Consider the following 20,647-nt stretch of genomic DNA (forward strand, 5'->3'; position numbering starts at 1 on the left):
CATTGTTTGGAAAGACGCACCAACTTCTATTAGAAACAATTTGAAGAACATCTTGATGTTGAGGGGGTCTAATGTGCCACAATCTTTTCAAAAAAGTGAATTCTATCATGTTATATCAATAAAACAATGAAATATATGAATTAAATTATACTTAAAGCACTGAAGTCGTCATCAGTATCACCTTTATTTGAAGCAGCATCCACAGATTTGCAATGAATTTTAAGGTTTGGAAAACGTTGTTGCTCTTACATGTGGGGATGTTTTTAGGCTCTCAGGCTGCACAGCTCTGATAGAGTGAACTTGAATCTGTGTTTGTTGGGAGTAGATCCATTCGTCTGTTCTTATCTGTGGCAACTGCAGTGAAGCAGATTCCTAATCTAAAGCGCCTATCTCGTGTCTTGACTTGACTTTCCACGCCAGAATATTTGTCCGGGTTCATTTTCAACAGAGAGTAAAAGAGGACCAACCCAGACTGATGCGCCATGTCTACGGATGATGTATGCCGTCCACACTGTCGACGCTGGCGCTCTATTTCTTTTCAGTCAGACCTGCTCATATTGCTTTTCCTTCGAAGACTCTGACTCAAAATCAATGCCTCCAAGTATCTGCAGAGTAAATTTGTGTTTTACCAGTCATCTCTAATCCAGTCACAGTAGGATTTATGTAATTGAAATAAGCCAAACCTCAGAAGAGATGACTCCAGGTGATTTTATTTCAGTGAACAGAGCACAAAATTGCATTGGCAGAGTTTTATGCATAGACTTTGATTTAGAAAATAATCATTTTTTGAGTTTTTTTTCATTGAATAAGCAATTTGCATGAGTCGTCTTGGCGTGACATTCCTAAATTCTTCACAATGTATCACAGATTGACATACATTTTGTTTTCTTTTTTTGGGGTTCCATTGAGTAGTTGACACTGCACAGACCACCGTGAGACACTATGGCTGAAATAAAGTGGGGATCAAAAACAAGCAGATGCAGAAACAGCAACCAGTTTAAAGAGTTCGGCAGCAGAACCACAGAGAAGTCTGCAACAATTGGACAATCTATAGGCGATCCGACAGAAAGAAATATTCCCCAGATTGTTTTCCAGAAATCGAAGCAAATCTTTCAGACTGGAACTACTGGAATGCATGTCTAATGTAGGCCACTAAAAGTGAAACGTGTAAGATAATTGCGTCATTGCAGGTGCCCAAATTCTGATGCTTTGTGCTTCCGAGATTTCCAACATTGGGCGACCTGAAAAAGACTGAAGTATCTTACATATGGCTCCTTTAGAGGTTAAATCAGCAGTCAGCTCTTTTAGATTTCAGTAAGTTTTCCTTTCATCACTGCTGTCTCATTAACTTCCAGAGGTTCCAACTGATTTAGGCTGCACATAATCAGGGATTCAGTCTGTGGTTTGGCCCTTTTCCTCTGTGGGCCACGGACATCCATGAAGCCAGTCTTTAGTCAGGATATCGTAAGGAGCCGCCGTCCTGCAGACTTACATGTTCTTGTACATGGAGCGGTCTCTGGGGAGCTGGGGCTGGCTCGCTGTCATTTTTAGGTGAAAGTGATAGACGGTCAGTGTGATTACAATGATGAGGGCTAGAATGAAGCCCAGGATGAGCGGGAGGGTCTCTTCCAGGCGCTCCCGCTGATCAGTGATACACTTGTAGGCTGTGTAAGGAGGCAGAAATGAAGAGTCAGCATAATCAGGGGAGAGAGTGACATCATCTGTTTAGAATGCAGCAGCTCGGTCAACTCTTGAACCAATTCACTGATTCATCTATCACTTTTTATGCTTAACATGCACATGTTTATCACGTGTTTGAGCGATGGAGCTCATCTACAGTAACAACAATATGCTTCACAGTATGTGGTTAAAAGTTGTTTTTTCTCCCTGTGAATGGTGCTATAATGTACCCTATAGAGGAAGTGCAGTGAAGCATAGTGCAGCCCCGTTTACAGCGGCTCAGAGTAAATGATTCTGCCAAGGTGATTGGCTTCAGAGGATGGACAGGTGCAGGGAGTAGGTCTATAAAAGCCGCATGGACGGTGAAGATAACTGCGCCCATAAACTCCTAATAACCGTCTTTTTCTCTGTGTCTTTGCACGTCCCCATATACATCTCTGCAGCCACATATATTCTCAAGCCGCAGTAACAACTGTCAGGTGTAAAGACGAGACAGGAGCTGTGATTTTTATTCGGGTCAAGTGATTAGAAAACCGCAGCAAACCCCCTTAGCAATGAGATTCTTACGTTCACTGAACACAAAGTCAGAGGCGATGTCGAAGGGCTGGATCTGGACGTCGTACATGGACATGGTGATGCCCTTCTGGTGGTCACTGGAAATGAGGGTAAAGGTCTGCTGCGCTTGGCACACGAACGAGTGCCCAGCAGGGGTCACGAGGGCTGACAGGCGGTGGGTGGTGGCTGTGTGCTTCCCAGCTGGAGAAACGGGATGAGTCATGAAGGAACATGGAGGTTTATTTGTGTGTCTGTACATACATCTGGCCGGACATCACATGTTGATTGGGGATTTTTAACCAGTTCTATGGGGACATTTTGAATGGTCTACACAACTGTAAAAGGTCGTGTGTGTGAAAATGAGACTGGTGAGGGTTGGGTGCAGGGCACGCCTCGGATTTCTCATTATTTTCACCATGTAATCATAATGTTAAAATAATTCTCTGAAAAATAAATGGCTGCCCATCTACTGTACACGGGCTCGGCGGGGCACTCACGGTTGTATGCGTTGATGAAATGAGACGTCTCCGAGGTGTCGTAGATGAACTGGACCTTGCTAATCTTCCACACCTCGGTGCCTTTGTCAGGAAACTCCTGCAACACAGACCCACAGAGAGGCGTCACTGGAACTCTCCCACTGCGGGGAGGTCAAACGGGCCTGCAACAAATTCCACTGTGGAAATGTCAGAAAAATGTTGGTGTCATCTGTTCAGTGAGGGGAAAAATTGTGACTCTGGTTTATTTATGACGTAGATTTCCCCGGTGCGTTCGGCTACCTTAGAGAAGAAGATGCGCAGACTGTAGGCTTTATTCTTCCAGGTGATGTGGATCTCTGACTCGCTGCTGTCGCATTTGCCTTCAATTTCTGCACTCCGAGGCAGCGTAAATGACGCCTGTTCTGTGATAAGCTGTAAAAAAATTTAAAAAATAAGGGACGGGATAACGAAATGTCTATTATTTTGACACCACTTTAACGGAGGAGGTTTTAAATCGTTTTTTTTAAAACAGATGGGATTGTTTGTGTCATAGACGCAGTAATTGAAATAAACTAACAGCTATTTTAAAAATGTAGTCTCATATGGTAAAACATGTGGAATGAGTGTATTGCGAGGTTTTTATGCGTAAAAAATGACCTCGCACTCTAAGATAATGCGGTGTCAAATCAGTGCGTCTATTTCAGGCTTAAATGTTCCTTCCTAATTTTAAAAAGAGGGGATATTTCACTTTGATCCACGTTTAAATGCCCCCGCCCCGAAAGCATTTAAACCCCGCTAATTCTTTCTGTGTGCGTATCAGGCACGTTTGCCAAAACTGCATTTCCTGCAAGTATCTGCATGTCTGTCAGGGGATTCCTTACATCTATCCCATTGAGAGCAAGCACGTCATATGGTACGAGGAATCTCACGGCGAACTCCACCATCAGACATGTGGTGCCGTTCTCCCGCACCGCGAAGATGGCTTTGTCCGGGTTGTTGGACAGTCCGGACAGGTTCTCGCCCTCCTGCTCCGCCAGCACCAGGGACAACGCCAGAACACCTGACCGCAGATCAGAGTGGGAAAGAGACGCTTAAGGATCTCAATGAAATATGCAGAATCAGCAAAAACGGAGTTCAGATACATTATAAAAGGGATCTGCTGTATCGGCGGAACAACGACGCGCGCTGCAACCAGAAGGTGTCCAGATCATCTCTGGAACCACTTTTGTCCCCATCTTGGCTAAAATTACAGCCCACACGGTTAAAGGACGCGCTGTCACGACCACACACGGCAGAAGTTGCGCACTCACGCAAATTGGCTCACACTCACCGCAGCGAGTATAGTCACGACGCACAAAGGCGCACTTACCAAACACGGCAAGCGGCAAAAGTCGGACGCTCTCCGTGTTGCCAAAACCAAGCCGTCCCATTGCTCCCAGCGTCCCCAGTTGTCCAGATAGGGTGGCAAAGTGACTGGGCAGCCCGAACCCGCGAAGCGAAAGAGGGGCACAGAGAAGCGGTGGTAAAGAAGGGAAAGAGAGAGAGAGGGAGAGAGAGAAAGGAGGGACGCCTTTCCTCAGCGCCCAGGAGTCACGCTCAGATCATCGTGAATGCTGCACAAAAAGCCTCCAGGTTGGACGTGAGATCCGCTGATCGGTGCAGCCGGTTCTGGACGGATCTGTTCACCTCCGGCTCGAAGACTGAGTCAGCCGATTTAGTGATTCTCCAGAGAGAAATGAAAGGGAACCTCAAGAGCAGACTATCTTTTTATTTTAAAGATGATCTGTTACCCGCGGAGGGCTGCAGACTCCGCGTCCCCGGCAGAAACATTAAACTGGGCTGAAATGATGCAGGTCTCGCTGGACACCCCGGCACCCCCTCCTCCCACGACCCCCTCCCTCACTCAGGAGCTCCTCTTCTGCGAGCATGCGGCTCAGCTGCACGCAGAGAGCTAAAATCTCTTCAATGTGAACCATTATCATTGTAAACATTTATAAGTTGCAACATACATTTCGTTGATACTAGAGGCAGTTTGCTGGATAATTGGTCTCTTTAAATACCAAATCCAATTTTTACCCACCAACAAAAGCATTTTACCTCACCGCTGACCAGAGCAGCGCGAATAGCTTTTTTTTTTTTTTTTAAATCTTTGCTTAATAAGCGGAAACAGTAATGTAAAAATGTAATTTTCACACAGACACTATTGCTGATTTCTATAGATAGGTTTTATTTTTGTAGAATTTGGTGCGCTATACATGTAAAATGCTGACAAAGTCAAACGTGTGAGACACAAAACGTCACTTTCACCTTGCGTGTAACTCCACCCTCTGCAGAAAAAGTCACTTTATATAAACTGCAGGACACAAAACCAAGTTGGATTTTGCGTGCTGGTGCTGCGGTGCAAGTTGAACGATTCTTGATTTGATGCTGAACCTATTTGGTAGTTTCAAATGAAAATTGTTCTGAAAAAGTTTGCGGGACGGATGCGGTAGAACGTTGAGACGCGCGGTGGACTAGTGTGGCGTGATGTTAACCACATTTACACACTTTTTACTGTGTTTTTAAAAGTTTTGGGTCCTCGAATGGAAGTCAAACTCGCACATGACGGAGCTGATGCTGTCGATGCTGTGTTTACTGCCCACCTGGGGATGCGTTATGTCGCGAGGAAACGTTTCTGACCGCGGCATGCGCCCTGGAGCCATCATGGGCTCCCCCTCCAACAATTTCTCAGGCTTTCTAAACTCGGGGGAAGTAAATCGGCGGAAAAGTTTGTCGCTTAGGGCTGAAAAAGTTGTGGTTGATGCGGCGGCAGTTGGCGCGACCGTCGGATGAGCTCCATCCATGCTGGGAGACGCTTCGCGCCTCTTTACTGGTTTGGATTTACGCGCAGGGTCCAGCGTGCGCTCCTGGGGGGCAGGGCTGAGGAAGCTAGTGGGCAGACTGCATCTTTTCTGATAGTAGCTGTCGTGAAACCTGCGCCCGCCGCAGTCTGGCATTTTTGTTATTTCCCTTACCTTTTCACTAATGGGGGTCATTAAAATGGTCAGCGGAGACGGTGCAGCGAGTACAGAAGTGTCTTTATTGGTTTGGGGTGAAAAGAAAAACTGTTTTTGAGCTTCACAGTTTTGACTGGGAGGGGGGAGATGATCGTCAGATGCGGTCCTGCTTTGAGCAGTTTTAAGGAACTTTGGGGGAGGATCAGAGGACTGCGGTGGGTTTTTAGGGGTTAGGACTCCGGAAAAGTCCAGCTCCCGAGCAGGGAAAGAGGACGAGTCCTTCTCTGTTTCAGACTCTTCTATAGAGCCCATCGGTGGCAGCATGCTCTGTTTTTTTCGAAGCCTGTGTTGCAGAAAACAGTTGTGAGCTTTTTGCAGCGTTTCGCCATCATTCGTTTGAAGCAGCTCGAGTTTGTTCACTAAATGTCCGACGTCCCTGTCGAACTTGTCACTCCCATCAGTCGTATCCAGGCGCTGTTGCGGAGCTCCTTGGCTGTCTCTCTCGGCCACACTGCTTTTTCTGGAGGCGCTCTTTAGCGCACAGATGCACTCTGCATGTCCCAGAAAGTGCGCAACTTTCACCGCCGAGTTGCCGACTTTATTCTGCCGGTCTAACTGGAGACCCAGCCTCTTGAAAGCCTTCACCAGAAATTCAACTACCGGTGCTTGACCCGTTACCACCGCGTACATTAATGCAGTATTTCCCCAGGTGTCTACAATCTCCGGGTCAGCATTGTTTCGGACCAGTATCTTCACGGCGTCCAGATAGCCGTTCTCACACGCGTAACTGAGCGCGGTGCGCCCGTTCCCGTCCTGGCGGTTCACACTGGCTCCTCGCTGAAGCAAAAGTTCCACAAATTTGCACCGAATGTGACTTTCTGGTAGCAGAATGGAGGAGATCAGAGGGGTCTGGGCGTCTTCTGTTTTGGAGTCAACAATTTCCCCATCAAGCGCATCCAGAACGAACCGGGCGAGGTGGAGTTTGTCATTGGACATCGCATCCAGGAGGATCTTGATGCCTGTCCGTCCACCAGACTTTTTCTCCCTGTGCATGATGCGAAACGTAAATCCTGCCAGAAAAACGGCCCAAACCCGAGCTTTATACTGCTGGGGAGTTGCTGGGCAACGCAGGCACAATGATGGCGCTTTGTTCATCCTTTTAAAGAAAACCCTTGATTTATAATAACAATTAACAGGCTTTGGCGGCAGAGCCGAGTGTTTTTAGAGGGGACACGGCGCATGAATTCATTCTGCACTCGCTGATTGTGGTGAGACTGCAGCCGTCATTGTCTTTGAAATGAGTGCGGGGGAGTTCCGAGCGCCTCCTCTGATCACCGTGACACTTTGAATGCAAAATAATTAGCTCTCAGCAGATCTGGACTGGAGAGAATAGAGTAATGTTTAATCAAGCCCATTTGTTATGTTGCTAATGGACGTTACCACTTTATTCCCATATTCTTTATCATATAACTGGAAAAATCAAACAAAATGAGCCACACAGCTTCCCATTTTACACCTGATTTATTGATACACATACTATAAAACAGTATTAAAGGAGCTTGATAACAACAGTATTTTTCCTTGCTTTTTAAGTTCAACAGTACAATATAAATACAAAAAAACGCACACAGAATGGTTCTGACAAGCAACAGTTGAAAAAAAAACAAAGGAAACAGCAAAGAAACTGAGAAAATCAAATCCGTGATGTCGCTCTGCAAAAATAATTCGACTTTGTTTTGACAAACTAGATAGCCAAAGGTTACATGTAGTCACACAACAGAAACATTCAACTAGTGCAAAAAAGCCTCTAACGAACAGTAATCTTAAACTACACGTTATATCTAATATATATTTTCAATTATTTATGTATATTTGTATAAATAACCCCTTAGTTTGGCATCTTCTCATTCATAAAATTATCTGAACTTCCTAACAGACACTAAGTGGCACATTTATAAATGGATTAAAATTTCAAAGCACTTTTACTTGTTTATCTCTGCAGTAGATATGTGGTGAGAGCTTTATACTGTGTGTGGTGCAGCGAGGGCGGACTGAACAACAAAACCTGCAGTGGCAGAAGGAAAAAAAAAAAGAATCCCACAAGCCCTTGAAATACAGAGGACAATTGGTCAAAAACTAATGGAAACTACATACATTCCAGTATATACAAAACATCCCATCTACCCTTTGTGTGTTACAGCAGGGAAAAAAAACAAATGTGAAAACAAAATTGGACAAAATGTGACTTGTCTTTTTTTTTTTATTGGTGCACCAAACAAAGTAAATAATCATATGTGCACAATTACAAGAGCATCCACAGGATTATATACTTTCAAGTAACAATTCTTTGCAGTGGCCTTTAAGTCCTGGAGAGCTGCAACCATTGATGCGTCCTACAACCGTCTATACGGGGAACCTGTTTGGTTTTGTCCGAAGCACCTGTGCGGCAGCTACATCCTGCGTTTTTGTGTTAAATGATAATTGTCACATAAATTGGGCTGATCCCACCCGCCTACAAAGGCCAGCAGGGAAATGATGAGGATTACAAGCTGAGCGTGCAGTCAAGAAGCTATTAAGGGAACACTTCACTTCAACAATGCATCAACGAGCGGAGACCTGACGGCTCTGATCCGTCTGCTCAGGTTTTGAACTGACTGCGAAAGCAGTGAAGAAATTTAACAGCAGATTTGATGTTTTACCAGTAAATACTTTACAAATTGGTTTTTTTGTTGTTAATGATGCAGAGTTTAAAACACATGAACTTGCCCTCTTTAATTAGATCATTTCTGTGTTGCAACTACTCGGGATGCAAACAAATATCACATTAAATCTTAAAGAATTTTATAGTTCTACTCTTTTTGACACATTAAACATTAGGCAATTTTGTTTGGATTTCCTTTTGCATAGTACACAAGAATATAGGTTAAAAAGTAGAAAATCTTGAGTTTGCAGGCTTGAGCTTGCAATAATTGAGCAAAAGTAATAGATTAAAAATATATATTAAATTGTTTCAACATAAAAGACTGAGTTTAAAATTTTCAGTAACTTCTCAGCCATTAAAAGAAAACAGCAGGGAAATAAGAAAATAATATTGAATGTGAACATGAATCTAATGTGATCCCTTTATAGTCTCCTGACTCAGAAAGCCTGTTGACAGAGGGCTGTAACAATAAGACATCTTGTCAACTTTGCATTGTAGAAATGGGTGACTCACAATTTGTCACTCTTACAGTTTTTTTTTTAAATACATTCTTACTGAAAGAGAGAACCTAGAGTAGTGCACTGCTACATTTCTGACATGTACTTGTTATGATCACCTATCAAGTGCCTGGGACAGGACCGCTGTGGCATACAGTGTAATTCACAAAATAATCATTGTGCTGCATTGACATAAAATCTTTTAAATATGCGTCACTTAAACCCACCGCTTCTGCAGCAGGTAGCTGGATAATAATTAAAAAGACAAAACTTGTGAGTTTTGTGTCCTCAGTAGCTACAGAACTTTGTCAGTGATGGGGAGAAACATAGTTTGCTGCCTAAACTCTTTCAATTCATTTGAAAGTCTGGCTGCCAGTGGTATCAGCCTAGTGGGTGGAGTGATGTGTGCAGCAGCTGGGTGGTGGTACGGTTGACATGTGTGTTTGTGTGTGGAAATAAAAAAGAAATGTGGATTGTGGTCATGCGACAGGGTTATGGGGGAGTCCGTGTTGTTTCTGCAGCTGCTTGTGTGAGGGGTGGCGTGTGTCCGTCTCAGTCTTTCACACCACTGTGGCAGGTCTGCGGTCCATCTCCTCCTCCAACTTCACCATCTGCTGCATGTCCTTGGCCTTGGAGAAGATGAGAGTGGTCAGGTGAGGCTCAGTTCCCTACCGAGGCATCTTACCCCAAATTTCCACCACACGTGATGGGCTGGCGATGGGAGCTGTTGGCTGACTTGCTGATTTATATAGTTTAATGGTTTTTGCTTTGCTTAAGGACCGAGTGGTCAGGCCAGTTTCATGTTTTTTGTGCACTTTTGTCAGAACAGCTTGTGCTGTGAATGCAGGTGGAAATCTGGGGTTATAGTTGCATGGAATGTACTCATTTTGTAAAAATCCTGTCAAAATTCAGCTCATTCACAAGAAATTGCACCTTTTTGTAACACACCGGTAGTGATTCCTTGCAGGCAACATCGACCACATGCTTGATAGAAGTAACTGATGAGTAACAAAATCTCTGCAGTGTGTGACATCATGTAGTATAAAAGCAAATGATGATGATCTGGAGTGAAGGTGGGGTGGGATCTGGCTCTTTTTGTTTAGTAATAGTGTTTCAGTCATGGTAATAAATGACTCACTGCTCACATCCTGAGCCGCAGACAACAAATGTGCAAATGGGATTTGACAATGAATCACTTACCGTTTTTATTCTAACAATCTTATGCAAAGCCCTGATGTTTGCTGTTCTTCCAGTGTTTAGCTGTGAGTCATTTCGAGACTGCTCATTATAGTAGAAAATTAAATATCACGGAACTGTGCAGTCAAACAGTGGTGGCACACATGTACAGTGGTGAATAAAATGAGCTGAAGGGATGATAATGAAAGTGGTGAATACAAAGGTGGTCTGTTAGGAAGAGGACTCGAGTGAGGTAGAGATGCCTACCTTGAACCAGTTTGTTTGCATGGTGTGATTTCAAAAGCTGTGACGGAAGAAGCAAATTAAAATCAGATGAAGGTGTGCATACATGTTAGACATGTACAGGTAACCGATGGCAACGTAATATGGAGTGATGATGAGATGTTCACTTCCCACAGGCTGGGAAGTCTGCTCAACTGTTGGTACATATTTTAAGATGCACTTTAATTGAAAGCTATGTAGGATGAAGTCAACAAAAATGATAAACTCGGGAGAGATTAACATTTTCAGAGTTAATTGAGGTCATTCGAATGCCAGCCAACACTCTTTGAAAAAATGGAGTTTAGAGCAGAAATGATCCAAACTATAGCCTCGAGTTATTGGAACATTCGTATCTCCAGGGTTTCATATACTGTACAGTTGATGCCGTCGTTTAAGCGGCTGCTTTTTTGCGTGTGCGTTTGTACCTGCTCATTGAACTTCTCCAGTTTCTCTAACTGTTCTCTCTGGTTTTTCTCCAGTTGCTCCATTTCCTTCTGATGCTTCATGGCCAGCTACAGATAGAGCAGGAACAGAAATGTCACAGTCAAATGATTATAATGTATAAAATTAAGGGCTTGGACCTAATAAGTCAGACTGATGCTGGGTAGAAGACAGAGAGCCAGTAGACCGATAACAATCCTATTAGGAACAGAGTTTTAAAACTGTTTATCAAAACACAGTTTTGTGCCTGTAATGTTTGAAGGGATAAGAAAAGAGCCGCTTTCCCATCAAAGCCATCAAACTGAAGCTAAATTACTTTAATCGCCATCCATACCTGCATTTGTGGGCAGAGATAAGGCATGACTCAAGAAAAAAATGAAAGATACGGTTATCATCAGACATACTGATGTATACATGAATACTGCCACTATTCCTTAAGATAAACTTGTATAAATAAATGACAACCTACCCTTTTTCTTTCATCCAGGAACTTCTTGGTGTTGCTGCTATTTAACTCTCTTACTCTCCTAAACAGTCAAAACAGCTCATGTTGGTTCCCTGGTCAATTGCAAAACATGACTGTTCATAGAGGGATTCAGCTGACGCACCTCTCTCTCTCTGCCTTGTTTTTTATGCTCTTGTCCTGGCTGATGGCTTTGCTGTTTTCCATGGATATCTTGGCCTGGTTGGCTCGCATTTCTTTGCTCTGTCTGGAATGGTGGAAGAAAAAGCAGCTCTTCAGTTCAGATGCTGCTTCTTCAAGCTTGCTTGGTTTGAGGAATGCAACTCTCACCGTTCCTGGATGAGCTTGAGCTGCATGGTCTGCTGCTCCTGCACGGTGGCCAGGAGCTTCTTTAGGTGATCACACTGCTGTGTCACATGGCTGTCCTTCATTTCCTGCTCATCATTGCTTTGGCTGCTGATGAGGTCTGACCACTCTTTAGTGTGCTGCGCAGTGATGTCCTTTACCTAGGGGTTAAAAGAATGCACATTCAAACGAGGTCTAAGCACTTCTGACTAACATGAGTGCAGTTTGACCAAAATTTTGGGCTGATAAAGAAGAAACTGGTAATAGGTTTTGCATTACCTTGGCTTTGTGGTCTGTGACCAGTGTTTGGATTTTATCCTCTGTTTCTTTCTTTAACTCTTGGCAGTTATTTTCCCTGTGAGGAGACAATGAATCCGTTTTTTTTACAGGGTGGATTCAATGATCACTGGTTCCTACACTTGTTACTGGTTTTGCTTCCTCGCCATATCCGAATGCATACCCTCGTTTCTTGATGGCCTTCTCTAGTAGTTTCTCGAAAACCATCTTTTCCTTGTCATGCTGCGACACTATCTTGTCCACCTGGGTGCAGTGAGCTTTCTGCATTGTATTTTGATCCTGTTAGAAGCAAGAAAAACATTACATGCAGTTATCCGGGAATGTTGCTTATTATTCAATACTGCATCATTAGATTTACTGCAGGATAAAATTGAATTTTACGATAAAATGACCTGCAATACTGCAATTTACTGTCTAGACAATTGTGGTCTGGCAGTCCTATTAACTCCTATACTTGCCATTGTGTCCAGACATTTGTAAAACAAAAGTGAGCTGGTCAAAGGAATAATAAATGTAATTAACTATAAGACATTATTGATGGAGCATGTGTGTTTGTAATAGTCAGAATGGGAGAGTGTTCAGTAGGATATGATTGGAGGGGCAGAGCCTGGCACAGAAAAAAGCAAACCCCTTTTTTTTTTTTGCCAATCTCAGGGGAAGATGAAAGGTTGAGCTGAACAAGCTTCCAGTTGTTGGCATGACCAACAGAGCCGCTGCAATACGAGCGATCGCTCACCTTTGACTGTTTCTTCTTTAAAGCACCAAGTTCCTTCTGTTGCTTTTTTAGCAGTTTAAGGTATGTCTGAAATGGGAAAGGAGATTATTTTTCTTTAGTACAGGCGTAAACTAATAAAATGTATGAAAATAACTACAAGAGGCTGCATTAAAGGAGGCCAGTGATTGGATTACCAACCTTCATTTGTTTTAAGTCATCGATGCTGACATTAGGCACGAGGGCAGGATCTGGAACCAAGTCAAGTGTAGATTAGAGTCAAACACATTATAAAATCTGTTTAAAAGAAATGTGCTTTTCTTTTTAGTACTGGAGGAAGGGTTTACCCTTCTTTGTTTCTGCTATGTTGTTTTGGGTGGCGTTGGAGGTCTGAGCCATGTCTGAGCTGGCCTGTGGTGTCACACTGGCCTTCACCGTTTCTCCTTTCCCCTTTCCCTTTTTGTCACCCTTTGAGCTTCCACTGGGAACGTCTGCGATATCAGTCTGGGTAAAAAGGGGTAGTAAAATTGTATTTAAATCAGTTTTCAATTCAGAAAGTGATCTGCATCTGAGCATGCATCGAACAATTTTTCACGACATCCCCAATTATATGGAAATGTTCTACATATGTTGTTGACGTAGAAGTACCGTGTCAATCCCCAGGGCCTTCATCTGGTCAGCTCTCTTCTCTGCAATAGTTAAGAACTTCTTTGGATCTGAGAGGGCATCAACAATAGCTGAAACAAAAGAACGGACGATTAGTCAAGGAAATGTTACAGTAAAAGTGAATTACTGAAAGCTATCCTTTTAACCCATCATACTAATATAAATACATTAGGGGAGGCTGAAATACAAATTTAGCTGGTTTTCCTGTAGGAAATTTAATTATGGAGAGCTCCCAGTAGGGAGGTGGTTCCAGTAGCAGATCTTGGAGCACAAAGCTAATGTTTCCAGTAATGGACTGCTCCTGCACAAGCCCTTTGGCTTTATATAATGACAACTCCAATAGCTGCTCATTTGTATGCAGATGCTATTTTGGAATGCCTATTACAGCAGCTTCAGTGTCATCATCATTTACACCATGCCATTATATGGATGTTCAAACCGGGCCAAAGGCTGTTACGGACCCTTTTCCCTGCAGGCTACAGAGGCAGCTTTATTATTGGCTCCCAACAGAATGTTTAGTAAAACAAAGCAGACAAGTATCATCATTTAGTTGTAATTATTCGCATCCAGGATGCACGGGATGTTGTTCTCACCGCCAAAGCCGTCGGGCACGTAGGTCTTAAGGATGATCTGGCAGAAAATGGTGGGCAATGAGAGGGGCTTGTTCCCTTCATTCCTCAGTGAAATGTGCCGGTAGCCAGCCTGCAGGCCGTCCAGGGGCAGGATGCGTTGCCCAATCAGCTTGTTGTTATCATCGTACACAGCAATGCGCAGAACCGCCAGATCTGGTAAAATTACCTGTGAGACAAAATGAGAGGATGCAAAAGATAATGAGTAGTCAGCGCAAAGGAACAGTAGCAATTAAAGTCCTTTTGGTGCGGAAAAACAAATGGTCCTATTTTAAAGCTGAATTTTCCCAGTTAAGTTCACGGTACACCTTTAAAGGTCACGATGTGATATTGGGACAGGTGATAGTGCATATTTTAATGTGCACATAGATTTATCACTGTGTTGATGTACAGTACATCTTTTAAACATGTGTATGTAGGTGAAGCCTTGAGGAAAAGAGTCCTAGCTGGGCTTAAGTGCAGATAAGCACATAGAGGATGATTAATACCAAAACAAAGGGGGAGGTAAGAGATAAGACTGGAGAATACTCCAGCGATGAATGGCTGCTAGGATGTGTGTGTGTGTGTGTGTGTGTGTGTGTGTGTGTGTGTGTGTGTGTGCCCTTCCATTTAAAAACAAAGCCTTGCTCATATGCATGTGCACTCGCTGTGCATCTGTCACCAAGTCATCTCGGCCCCGCCGTGTCTGCAAGTGAAGCATGGTGGCGGTGTTGGAGGGCGTTTGGGTCTCTAAGTAGGTGTGAGAGAATCAGCTCTACTCGCGATGACCCTCTGATAACACTGTGTAAGTTTGTGCGTGCCTGAGCGGAGCAGCACTGCGGCAGCCCTGTGATTGATGGTGTGTGTTAAGAAGCTGAAGTCATAGTCATGGATGACAGGCTCCTCATTCTGCTGAGAGAAGCACTATTGAACACATTTCTCTCTCTCCAGTAACACTCTCTTTTGCTCATACTCCACTAGTAATTGTTTTTCTGTTTATCCTGGTTCATTTTTACTGCCCTTTATCTTCCTCCTAATGTTGTACTGGCAGCCCGCATGCTCTGTTCTTCCTTGCTCTCACACTCTGTTCTGCTTAGAAAGATATAACTGGAAACTGTGAAACTTTCCAGAATTTCAGTTGAGGCCTTGCTACTGCCATCTTTACTGTCCTCTGCATTCCTCTGTTTCAACAACATCTAATATCTACCTTTCTAAACACGAAGGGCTCTTCGTTGTACGCAGGGTTTAGCCCATTGTTCATCACCATACGTGTGCGGAACTCCTTGCGGATGGTGTCTGTCGGCAGCCCGTACATGTCCACCTCTACATATGTGCCAATTTTTTTGTCCGACAAGAACTGTCCAGAGAAGACCTAAAGTGAAATATGGACAATGTTATTAATATATGATTTCACGGGAAGACATACTGATGTAGTAAAAATACTGAGTAAAGTACAAGAAATGATAAAGAACCACACCTGAAATGGTCCAACATATTTGCAATGTAAAACTAATAACGATAACATTTAAACTGGATTTTTTTTTTTGCATGTTCAAAATGTCAGAGGACCACACCTGAACACTGCAGTGTGCAGCAATGACGCCATCGACCGGCGTCTCCGAGAAAGGGTCAAACATCCTGTCTGAGCGTCTCATAAAGTCGGGCTTTAGCAGATAGCTGACAGACAGACAGAGAATGCAAAGATGGGTTAGTTATTCTACTTTTGATTTCAATATAACCTCAGGAAATCTATAATTAATATTACAACTTGTGGTGGGCACTGTTTGAGTGATTAGTGATGATTGGTGTCTGTAAAAGCCCTGATCCTTCTACATGAGACTTCCAACATTAGCAGTAAAACCTCTGTCCTCAGGGAGTGTATTAGAGCTGGGGGGATGAATAGAGGAGGAGATGGATGACTGCAGACACTCGGGAGGTGCACGATCAGCGTGCTTCCCCAAAGCACTCATTGGCTCACAGGATAGACAGTAGACGTGGTCGCTGCTGGCAACCACTAATGGAATGTGACATGCTTTAATTGATGAGCTTCGGAGAGCAGTGGAAAGGAGAGGTTCTGGAAAAAAAATGGGAATTGGAAAAGGCAGGAGTGAGGAGCTGTTCTTACCCGCAGGAGCCGTTGTACTCAAACTTCCCCTGGTTCAGCTGCATGGCCAGATCTAATGGAGAGAGTGAAGGAGAATTTAGGGACTGGCTGTTCTTACCCACATAAAACCTCCTCTTAAGATTATTACACTCCAATAAACAATAACTGAATTTCATCTGCAAAAAAGAGATATTAGGCAATCAATTTTCCCTGTCATCCTTCTGCATTTATCACTCCATCATAGAAACTCCAACCTTGTACACGCTTTGCTCCCAGCAGGCCATATGTTTCAACTAATTTTGCCTCTGGCCACAGAGCAGCAGCTGTGTGCTAACATTCACTGTGCATGTGTGTGTGCGCGCGCATGTGTGTGTGAGCGCGCGGATATGATTGGAGGAGCAGAGCCTGGTACAGAAAAAAGCAAAACACTAATGTAACGAAGAATTAAAAATATAGCTCAAAATTTTGGCAACAATGTTTTACATATTAAAATGCACAGATACACTTGACTATGATTGGGTTTGTGAACAAGCAGTCTCTCATGACTGACTGCACTGGTAAGAACATTTTGTATTTATCCACATATTCCGTCATTTGTGCAGTGTAGTGTTATATCTATGCAATAAATTTGCACATTACATGTACTGGGTTGTTTGCAATTAGCATAAATTTCTTCTTCTCCTTTTGTTTTTACCTGGGTAATATTGTAAAGTCACATCTAATTATCATCCCAAACAGTCAGAAGTATTGCAGAAAACTAAGCTGCAGATGTGGATGAACTGAACTGAACAAAGTTTGCATATGAATTTATTTCAAGCTTTGCCACAATGAATGATTTATCATAATTCTCCACTAAGTATATTCTTAATGACAGTTAATATGCTCACCTCACGCTACCTTATACTGTATGGCTGATCCTATTTAAATATAAATACATAATTGTGTACGTGTGTAAGATATACTGTGCGTGTGTATGTGAGGTCAGGGGTCACGTGAGTCCTGCTATACCTGGGGTCTGGAAGTTGAGAGAGACCATCTGGCAACCGGCGTTCCAGAAGATCTGAGGCATGTAATTACTGGAGTCCACGCGGCCCCCTTTGGGGTAGATACGGCTCATCTGACGTTTGTTGTAGCTGCAGAAATGCTCAGGATTTTTTTTTTTTAACAATGAGATTTAAAGCATGTGTGTTATCATGTGTGCATCTGTGCTCAACACACTGCAGGGTTATTTTTAGTGTGAACAGCTTGGGACAACAGTCCCACTGGCGATGGACAGAAGCCATGGCCACACACTTCAATGGCACGGCAGCCGCTTGATAGGCTTAAACAGCAAAGTGGGAGCAAACACGGTTGAAAATCTACAGCTCCAAATGTCACACATCACTTAAATCACCTCGAATGTTAAATGAGAAGCTATTATGGTAGGTTAACAATAAGTCACAGATTATTTGAGCAATTCTACTGTTTGCAGAGATGCATTATTATGCACATTTTTAGGACCATCTAGCAGACAAGGATCACAGAGCAGCGGTGCTATCTGGCTTGAACATTTTGGATCATTTCATAAAATGGTTGTTACACATTTAAAAACAGTTCCCCATGCTATTTTTTTCTGGTTCCCCCTAGTGTTGAAAAAATATACCGACATTTCTGGTCTGTTTCTGCTAGAGCTGCATATCAAGTGCAAGTACTTTCCTTTTAGTAAAGAAATGTCAGCGCTACATTTCTGCAGCACAGACATGGACCTGTGGACGAAGGATACTTGACAAATTCGATGGCATTGGTCTTCAGATAGCCCAGGCCAACAGACTCATTAAAGGATGACATGTTATGGTGGATGTTCCTTTCTGAAACACCAAAACAATTGCGGAAATGAAGCATTTGTGAGGTATTATTTTTAAATATGAACTTATTTGTGAAAGGAAAAGATAAAGCCTACCCTCTGCCACATCAAAGCTCTGGAACTTTACTGGCTGTGCGTAGTTGACCATGGCGGAGAGCCATGGGTGGATATTAGTGGTGGCACCTACGTAGGTGTACTGAGCTATGAGAGCCTCTTCCGATTCTTCCTCCTCCTCCCCACCCTGCACAGGAGCGGGGATACTTATAAAACCTCTTGCAAATGCAGCTGTGGTGCATAAGTCTGAACGCTGCATTTTAACTTTATTGCAAATTCAGTGCTTGAAAAGTTGCTTCTACTTTATTGCACCTTTTTGTTATTGTCTTGGTCTGATGCTTCTGAGATATCTGTGGCATCTGTTGCTTCAGACATTTCTGTCACTTCATCTTCAGGAACCTGGAAGCGCAAAATTTAAAATATTTGTTTCAGTACTTGTAGCTGTACATTTTTCATTCATTTGTATTGTATTTGTGATACAATACATGTATTTCCCATTCGTACATCTTAGATATTGAAAGAAACTACTGCAAATAACAGCGGCAAATACTCTGATGCTAACTGTGACATTAGCCCCATTGAGGCAGAAATAATTTGACATTTTTAAATTTAATCCTCAAATTCACCTTCTTGATACTGTTGTTGCGTTCTTCATCTTTTTTTGACTTGACGCTGTTGGACTCCTTGTCACTAGTTGCCTCAGACAGACTACTAGGAGCCTCTGAATTCACGTCCTTATCCTCGGCCTCCTTCTCTCCTACAGGCATAAGCACAACACATCACATTGCAGGTACAAAGATTTGACAAATGTCATTAAATATTTAGACACTTTAGGATTTTATGTTGCAAAATTAACATATTCAACTGACCGTTCTCTGTCTCATCTTCATTTTCTTCACCCATAATAATTGCAGAAGTGTTAGTCTCCCCTGCCTCCATGTGTTTCTTAAAGGCCTCCAACTGTTCTGCACGACGCACAAACATGCGCTAATTTAATACATAGATAAATCACGAGTGTAAACGATCAACAGGATGAGTTCTTTGCTTACTCTGCTCAACTTCAGGTTTCAATCTCTTGTTCTTGATGAGGATTTTGCGTTTCAGATCATTTGGAGAGGGTAACGGGCGGCCAGATTCAATCTGCAAAACACAACATGAATGCACTGTGAATGCAAATAACAAAAACATAGTTGTGTTGCACCAGAAAGACTGTTTACCGGGAAGTTTTCCAGGGGCTGCTTTAGCAGTAGTTCCCCGAATATCTCCTCACAGTATTTGGCCATCTTGTACTGCTGTGGTTTACTGGCGATTGACACATAAAATGGTTATTTATTCGGTTATTCAGAGCACCAACATAAGTAAAAAGACTGTACAGTCACAGCTTTGTGTGCACATACCTGCAGTGGTTTTCAAAGGACAAAATAACAGGGTAATCTGAAGTGACAAATGCTGTCTCTTTAATGGCCTGGATAACATCCTGTATGAAGAAGTGGAACAGGAGAAAAAGGCAATGAAGAGGGAAAATTGGAATTCAATAATATTGAACCGGACAGGATTTGTATAATTGTTGCAGTGAATGTGTGTTCACCTTGAACAGGATGTCCGTGCACATGGCCTTGCCGTGAGTGATAATGGGCTCCTGGTCCTCTCCTTTTCCATCCCAGCAATCCAGCTCTACGCACCTGGCGGAGTGAAGAGTAGGGATGCAAAGTCTTGTACCAAGAATTGTTATTCTGACCATGTTTCCTATAGCTCACAGACTCCTGAGGAACTTATACCTGGATCCAGACAGCAGCACCTGACGATACATCTCCACTGATGACTTCCCTCCAAACTGACGCCCGGTCAGGTAAGTGTTGTGGGAGGAGCTGATGAAGTAGTGGGCCAGTGGCTGGTCCATCTCCTGGTAGAGCTCCAGCCGATCCAGGAACACAGGTGCATTCTCATCAGACATCAAGTATCTGCAAAAGCCATCGCTGGACATCTGACCTGGATGGAGCAGAAGGAATTTGAACTTTTATTGAGTTTGTTAAATGGTTTGCTGCTGACAGTGACAAGGAGTGCTGGAGCCTATCCTGGCTGTGTGTGGGTGGGGGGCTGGTACCTTTGGATGAGCCCTCTGTGGCCAGGGTACCTTGCTCAAGGGCACCTTGGCATTAATCTGGGGGGTGTTGTGGGACCTTGCCCAACTACCTGGCCACCTTCTATCTTTTGCCTGCACTGGGTCTTGAACAGACAACCCTTTGCTTGCCAGCCCAGTCTGCAACACACTGAGCCGCCGCCGCCACCACCCCAGTGTTATACTTGATTAAATGGGGATTAAACATGGGGATTAAGGTTAAAAAAAAAATTACTTGATAAGGTTGTGAATATCAATGTAAGCTTGTAAGAGTCTACAGCGCTGTAGTTTTAACGTCGGACCGGTAGGGGGCAGCACAGCCTAAAATATCCTTCCCTCACGAATGCTTTTAAGGTCTCACCTTTCTTCTTCAGTTCTGCGTCTCTTTCGTATTTCTCGATGATCTGCATGGCTCTCTTGTTGTCATAGAATGGGAAGAGTATCTCATTTAACCTGGGGTCACGCTGGTTCTGCAGAGCAACACGCAAACAGATTTATCCATGATCTGAATTAAGTCTTTATACTAAAATAATCCTAATTATTTGGGAACAGATTAATGGTTGGTATAGAAACAAACAGTGCTCCATGTACTTTGAATTTCTATTATTTCAGTTCTCTTTCAAATGCTTAAC

The 20,647-nt window shown here is 43.2% G+C and overlaps 3 protein-coding genes across 4 annotated transcripts in view; all 3 read right to left on the reverse strand.

Annotated features, from left to right (window-relative positions):
* Positions 1-694: 694 nt before the first annotated feature.
* On the reverse strand, positions 695-4,566 carry lamp5 (lysosomal associated membrane protein family member 5). The gene is made up of 6 exons (XM_057016752.1): positions 4,081-4,566; positions 3,593-3,771; positions 3,012-3,143; positions 2,733-2,829; positions 2,248-2,436; positions 695-1,664 (listed from the first exon to the last, which is right to left on the reverse strand). The coding sequence occupies exons 1-6, from the start codon at positions 4,139-4,141 to the stop codon at positions 1,489-1,491; spliced, it is 834 nt and encodes a 277-aa protein (XP_056872732.1). The 5' UTR covers positions 4,142-4,566; the 3' UTR covers positions 695-1,488.
* Positions 4,567-5,073: 507 nt separating this feature from the next.
* Positions 5,074-6,879, reverse strand: LOC130516016 (ankyrin repeat domain-containing protein 35-like). The gene has a single exon (XM_057016750.1). The coding sequence runs from the start codon at positions 6,860-6,862 to the stop codon at positions 5,273-5,275; it is 1,590 nt and encodes a 529-aa protein (XP_056872730.1). The 5' UTR covers positions 6,863-6,879; the 3' UTR covers positions 5,074-5,272.
* Positions 6,880-7,209: 330 nt separating this feature from the next.
* The window catches only part of LOC130516593 (1-phosphatidylinositol 4,5-bisphosphate phosphodiesterase beta-4-like), a 39,832-nt gene continuing 26,394 nt past the window's right edge, over positions 7,210-20,647 (reverse strand). Inside the window, exons 13-40 of one of the 2 annotated variants that reach the window (XM_057017754.1) lie at positions 20,377-20,485; positions 19,675-19,885; positions 19,485-19,578; positions 19,294-19,373; positions 19,114-19,198; positions 18,946-19,036; positions 18,766-18,861; positions 18,523-18,653; positions 18,209-18,295; positions 17,939-18,083; positions 17,762-17,846; positions 17,008-17,132; positions 16,021-16,072; positions 15,470-15,572; positions 15,103-15,267; positions 13,881-14,085; positions 13,270-13,358; positions 12,969-13,125; positions 12,823-12,872; positions 12,646-12,711; positions 12,073-12,188; positions 11,892-11,967; positions 11,598-11,773; positions 11,413-11,514; positions 11,274-11,331; positions 10,789-10,875; positions 10,349-10,385; positions 7,210-9,534 (exon numbers count right to left, since the gene is read on the reverse strand). In XM_057017754.1, coding sequence (XP_056873734.1) covers positions 9,458-9,534; positions 10,349-10,385; positions 10,789-10,875; positions 11,274-11,331; positions 11,413-11,514; positions 11,598-11,773; positions 11,892-11,967; positions 12,073-12,188; positions 12,646-12,711; positions 12,823-12,872; positions 12,969-13,125; positions 13,270-13,358; positions 13,881-14,085; positions 15,103-15,267; positions 15,470-15,572; positions 16,021-16,072; positions 17,008-17,132; positions 17,762-17,846; positions 17,939-18,083; positions 18,209-18,295; positions 18,523-18,653; positions 18,766-18,861; positions 18,946-19,036; positions 19,114-19,198; positions 19,294-19,373; positions 19,485-19,578; positions 19,675-19,885; positions 20,377-20,485 — 2,955 coding nt within the window. In that variant the 3' untranslated portion in view covers positions 7,210-9,457. The remainder of the gene's footprint in view (positions 9,535-10,348; positions 10,386-10,788; positions 10,876-11,273; positions 11,332-11,412; positions 11,515-11,597; positions 11,774-11,891; positions 11,968-12,072; positions 12,189-12,645; positions 12,712-12,822; positions 12,873-12,968; positions 13,126-13,269; positions 13,359-13,880; positions 14,086-15,102; positions 15,268-15,469; positions 15,573-16,020; positions 16,073-17,007; positions 17,133-17,761; positions 17,847-17,938; positions 18,084-18,208; positions 18,296-18,522; positions 18,654-18,765; positions 18,862-18,945; positions 19,037-19,113; positions 19,199-19,293; positions 19,374-19,484; positions 19,579-19,674; positions 19,886-20,376; positions 20,486-20,647) is intronic. The other variant, XM_057017755.1, reaches the window with a different exon arrangement.

This window comes from Takifugu flavidus, chromosome 19 (genome assembly GCF_003711565.1).
Source record: "Takifugu flavidus isolate HTHZ2018 chromosome 19, ASM371156v2, whole genome shotgun sequence".
Taxonomy (NCBI): Eukaryota; Metazoa; Chordata; class Actinopteri; order Tetraodontiformes; family Tetraodontidae; genus Takifugu; species Takifugu flavidus.

Bases quoted from the DNA above. Each gene is read 5' to 3' on its own strand.
- LOC130516016 (XM_057016750.1), bottom strand. From the start codon at position 6,862: ATGAACAAAGCGCCATCATTGTGCCTGCGTTGCCCAGCAACTCCCCAG.
- lamp5 (XM_057016752.1), bottom strand. From the start codon at position 4,141: ATGGGACGGCTTGGTTTTGGCAACACGGAGAGCGTCCGACTTTTGCCG. The intron at 3,144-3,592 runs GTAAGGAATCCC...ATTTTTTTACAG, and splicing joins TTGCTCTCAATGGGATAGAT to CTTATCACAGAACAGGCGTC. The intron at 2,830-3,011 runs GTAGCCGAACGC...TCTGTGTTGCAG, and splicing joins TGCGCATCTTCTTCTCTAAG to GAGTTTCCTGACAAAGGCAC.